We start from the raw sequence: 5,000 nt of genomic DNA, 5'->3' as shown, positions 1-5,000 counted from the left end.
TCCAATATACAGCTACTGTATACACTCATACTTCAGGGCCTCTATTAACTATTGAATCTCCTATTACCTATTTTATTACATTCCTGTCTTCCAAGTTTCGAAGCTTGTTGACATTTCAGAAGTCATAGCATGATATGTTTAATCATTTAAAAAGTACATTAATTGGAGTCAGAGTCAGGAAAAAATAACAGGTCTTTTAGCATGCAGGCTCTGTCAGGGCACAGCACAGTCTGAATGTTCAAATCCTTTCTGTGAGCATAACCCATCACCCAGGGGCAACATTTTACAACTGGAGGGGGATGATGCCTAATGCAGAAAACCATCATTTTTTTGCTTGTTTATAATAAGCAATCTTCTACAAGTGACACTGTTTTGGTTATCTGCAGGGAAATGCATCCAAAAGAAAAGATACTTTCTGTTACCAAAGGCCTACCTCTCCCTTGCTGTCGTCAGCCACAACAGCTCTTTGTTTTTGGGGGCTTGGCATCTGTTGAGTTTAACCCAGATTCGAGGGTCAAGATGTTTCTTCTCAGGCTGTGGAATGCCATCTGGACTAACGCTTCGTGCATCTTCCCTCTACTTTCACACACTTTACACACGAGAAGACAATGAAGATCCAGTGCCACTGTTGGACAGCCATGGAAAATATCCAGCTTTTACCCAGCCACAACAATATGCTGGGCTTTTTGGCAGCAAGCCAGCTGCTGACTAAGCAAGGAGCTGTAATAGGCTGAACCCTTTAAAAATGGGAAAGAAAAGTTAGGTTTGTTACATTCAGCTGTTGGAACAGAGTCCACAGGTTGGAGAGGGAGATGGATCTTGCAGAGGAGATGCAGCAGTGAGTCTCACAAAATCTGGGGTCAGTTCTAGAGAGCAATGCCTGATTTTTAAATTGCTATAGGCAATGGAGACAGCAATACTGGCTGTGCTTCAGGTTTCCTCATATGAAGAATGGGCATCATTTGGGGGGTCCCCTCCTTACTTACAAATTCATCTGCAAATTTACTAAGTACTTCTTTTAGCTTTATGGGATTTTGAATGAGGGTGCCCTCATTTTGATTGCATTAATAAGTGCTGTTGCACTGCAGATGAGAATCATATTGAAAATCAACTTTCAAAACAAGCTTTCAAAAGATACTGGTGGGCTTAAAACCAGTGTTAGACTACCAATATGTGGCAGTGGAGATTCCACCTTAATCAGACTCAAGACAATATAAAAAGCAAATAAAAAGATAGAAAGCAAAAAAAATTGCCTCCTTCTGAGGAAACAACATGGGATGACCAGGCTGTGCAGAAAACATTCTAGACATAACCACCAGTGCATGCTGTTTTAGCACTTTCTTCCAGTTTCTCAAAACATTTCAAAAGAGTAAAAGGAATTTGCAGTTTGACATCACTGTTAAAAATCCCTGCCTTAAAAAAGAACAAATCCACACACTGGAAAAAAAACCCATTAAAATCCAGGCTAAACTGCATTTTATAATTTCTCCTGTGAAAAAACAAGGACTTGGTTATCCCCCTCTTGCATTAGAGAGAGTGGGTAATAAAACAGTGTGCTGTTTGACTTTCATTTGTTGCTGCCTTTTTCCTCTTCCCCCGCCATATCAGCTGTGCCACCTGCCATATCAAGAGGAGTATCAAAAGCTCCACCCACTGCATCCTCTTTTGTTCAGGGAACAGGGAAGGAGAGTTGTAATGGAGATGTAACACTTGATAGATCGTTTGCAGCCAGGCTCAAGATATAAAGATGCTTTTTGTAGGGGAGAACAATTTTAATCCAGCTTTCCTTCTTGTGCAAACATATAGCCATTAAAGCCACAGCCAAAAGGTGAATGACTGTCTAATAAGGATTTTGAAGCTGGACTGGTACCGCAACTTGGGATCGCAAGTTCTCCTGCCTCATCTCACATTCTTAAGATATTTGTTGTTTCAAATCTAATTTATTTCCTAAATGGAAAGATTTTCCCCAGTGTTCCAGAACGCTATCAGTTGGGACTAGGTTGCAATTCTTAGGCAAGGTGTTGCCATATCTCACAGCAGGGAATAGAATACTTTCTTCTTGATCTTTCATATCCTGAAGATCACACAACTAACTGTCAGTGGCACCAGGTGCATGAGAGCTGTGCCCAAGGAATGGATGTCCACAAGAATACCACTCCTCTCTTCCATTTTGCTCTGAGAAAGAAGACACAGCATAGCTGTAAGAATTACCAAAATATGTGAAGGAAAACTTGTGTCAGCCTAACATTTCCATTCTCAAGCCAGCATAGCTCTTGCATGGTGTCATTCAACTTCAAATGCTTTGCAAACACAAAGTAATTAAGCTCAATATTCTGTTACAGAACACTGTAAATTATATCATTAAAAATATACCAAGTATGAGACGCTAGTTAAAACACACAACATAAAAGGCTCTGTTACATTTTATAAGCATGATTTGACAAACTGCCTAACATTTTCTTAGCAAAATATTTGATGTATTAATAAACACTGTATTTTCTATTAAAATTTAAGCGCTCAGAAACAATTCAAATACCTACTAATGCAAGGGACTCAGAGATGTATCTAGAAGAGAACACTCTTAGTGCCTCATGTAAATCCTATATCTGTGACTTTTCAACACCCATTCTAAAAAAAAAAATCAAAAAGAGAATGTGTTTATGTACCTCTAAAAATGTGTACACGGACCAAACCTGCAAGCACTTATGTAGATTAGTAACTTTACTGCCTGTGGAGCTCCAATATGAGTTTGCAGGATGAAACCTAAATGCATCTTTGGTAAACAAGCCATCAATTACACACTTTAGGGATGGCAGCACCTGTGCAAAGCCTTCAACTCAAACGACAGACACTAAAGAAATAAAAAGCAATTATCAGCTATGAATTTGAGTAAAACTGTTTTCTTCTTAGAGCTAAAACCGCAATTTTCAAATGATGTTGCCTCTATTTTTGGCAACTAACAATCTTTATTAGATTATTGTACAGCAGACATTCAAGTCCTCTCAAAAATAAAAGGTTTGCAAATTTTAATATTGCGCTATTTTCCACACTGCTTTGTTGATTATGAAGATTTCCTTGTACATGCTTTTAGAGAAACAAAGGCACTGCTGTGTGGGACAAACAGAACAAAACTAATTACACTAAAGCCATCTTCACAGCAATTTCAAATTACTCCTAAATGCTTTTGATTTCTTACTGCACAAGTATTTTCCAACAGGAGTTTGAATATGAAACTCATACCAGCTATACTACTCAGTTCTAGGATAAATGGTTGGTTTGCATTGCCCCTGGTCTTTATCTAACACCGAGAATAGGCTGCTTTTTATCAAAAGAGGAATAAATTGCTGTTATTGTGATGTTAGCCCATCACTTGGCATTGCAATTCAAGTTTTTGTGCGAAAGAAATGTATGATCTAACTGCGACTTGACCTATGCCTTCTGAGATCCATCTAGGTGCTCTAATGGAGCATAAAAAGTACTGAATACAAGGACGTGCAAACTGGCAGTGAAGAAATTTATTTGGGAAGAAGCAGAAGAGCAAGAGACTTTCAGGAGCTTGTGGTTTACATGCTGGCCAATGAGTTGAATACGGAAGAATGCTTATTGTCAAATTGCAATTCTTTTAATTAATGTATTTCAGCAGGATTCTCTACACTTGCTTGCAGCTAGCGCCTTCCTCTCTCAGTCATGGTCTCTGCCTCTCTCTCTTTTTTCAACATTTTAAAAGTCTTGTGGTTTAGAGACTGCTACTGAGAAGTCATTAAAACAGTCTGTTAAACTGTTAAGAAATCAGATACTGCTCCTGTTTTTTTGTGGGATTTATGTCTTTTCCAGTACAAGAAAAATCACATTAGGTATATATCAAATATATGGGCCACAATATATCACAATATAAACTAATTCAAGGGAGATAGTTTGATTACATTATAAAATCCTTTAGTTCTTACAGTGTTTCTGGAATTTATCAAAAAAAAGCATGTGTTTTTTTTTGAAAGCAATTTCTAGGATAGTAGCATTTAGATTTTAGTCCTGATAAAGACTCACTTTCCATTCATAGTCAGAACCTAAATGTGCTCTTCTTGTACCTAAACAGATAATAAGCACTCAGCACACTCCCCCTTCTTGACACAACACACTGAGACTAATCACACATAATTGGAGAGGAGGAGCAGAGGGGCTGGGCAGGCTATTGTGTCCAAAGGACAAATGGTCAGTTTATGAGGCTTTTGTCTGATGCATAATTTCTTATACATCTACAGGAGGAAAAGTCCTGCTGGAAAAAAACATACATACACACATATAGAAAAGGGGCCTTCAACACTAAAGCAAATGAGGACATTTCAATCATGGATAGAAAAATCGACAGTGGAATTAAAAAAAAAAGGCAGTAAAATACAAGCATTCAATAGGTGCACTTTAAGATCTTCAGACAACTATTTCCTTACTAATTAAGTGTCAACGCATTCACTTCTTTACAACCAATTATCTAAGCCCACAAAGTATATTATCCATATATTTTCAAATACACCTCAAAATAGCATTTAAAGAGATCAACAAAGTACATGCAAGTTTAAAGGCACAAAAGAGAAGGAAGCCAGCTCTACACCTTTGTTAATGCATTCATGTGAAGTCTGATCAGTTTAGGGCTGGAATATAATTGGAAAAATAAACTTCTAAAATTACACAAAAAAAAGATGTCTCAGTGTTTATACTCTGCAAAACGAGCCACAATATCTTTCTCAGCATTTAGATTAGAAATATTTCCCCAATGATGATTCAGGGACGTAAATGGGGGAAAATGAACATTCCACATTGCCTGATCATCCACATACATGGATTAATTTTCAGCAGTCCATCTTAAAAAAAAAAGGTGCAATCTTCTATCTCTGCTTGGTTAAAATGAGAAGAAAAGGGTAATGGAGATTTTCCTCATATGTATCTTTTTCTTCATTTTTCAACTGCAAATAAAAAATGGATAAAGTGAGCAAACTGTATTAAAG

The 5,000-nt window shown here is 37.5% G+C and overlaps 1 protein-coding gene across 1 annotated transcript in view; it reads right to left on the bottom strand.

The window, feature by feature from the left end:
* Positions 1-2,924: 2,924 nt before the first annotated feature.
* The window catches only part of CAMKMT (calmodulin-lysine N-methyltransferase), a 212,920-nt gene continuing 210,844 nt past the window's right edge, over positions 2,925-5,000 (bottom strand). The window contains exon 11 of the mRNA XM_036379602.2: positions 2,925-4,958. Coding sequence (XP_036235495.1) covers positions 4,881-4,958 — 78 coding nt within the window. The 3' untranslated portion in view covers positions 2,925-4,880. The remainder of the gene's footprint in view (positions 4,959-5,000) is intronic.

Source organism: Molothrus ater, chromosome 3 (genome assembly GCF_012460135.2).
Source record: "Molothrus ater isolate BHLD 08-10-18 breed brown headed cowbird chromosome 3, BPBGC_Mater_1.1, whole genome shotgun sequence".
Taxonomy (NCBI): domain Eukaryota; kingdom Metazoa; phylum Chordata; class Aves; order Passeriformes; family Icteridae; genus Molothrus; species Molothrus ater.
The sequence above is the reverse complement of the archived record's forward strand: the minus strand, read 5'-3'. Positions and strand labels throughout refer to the sequence as shown.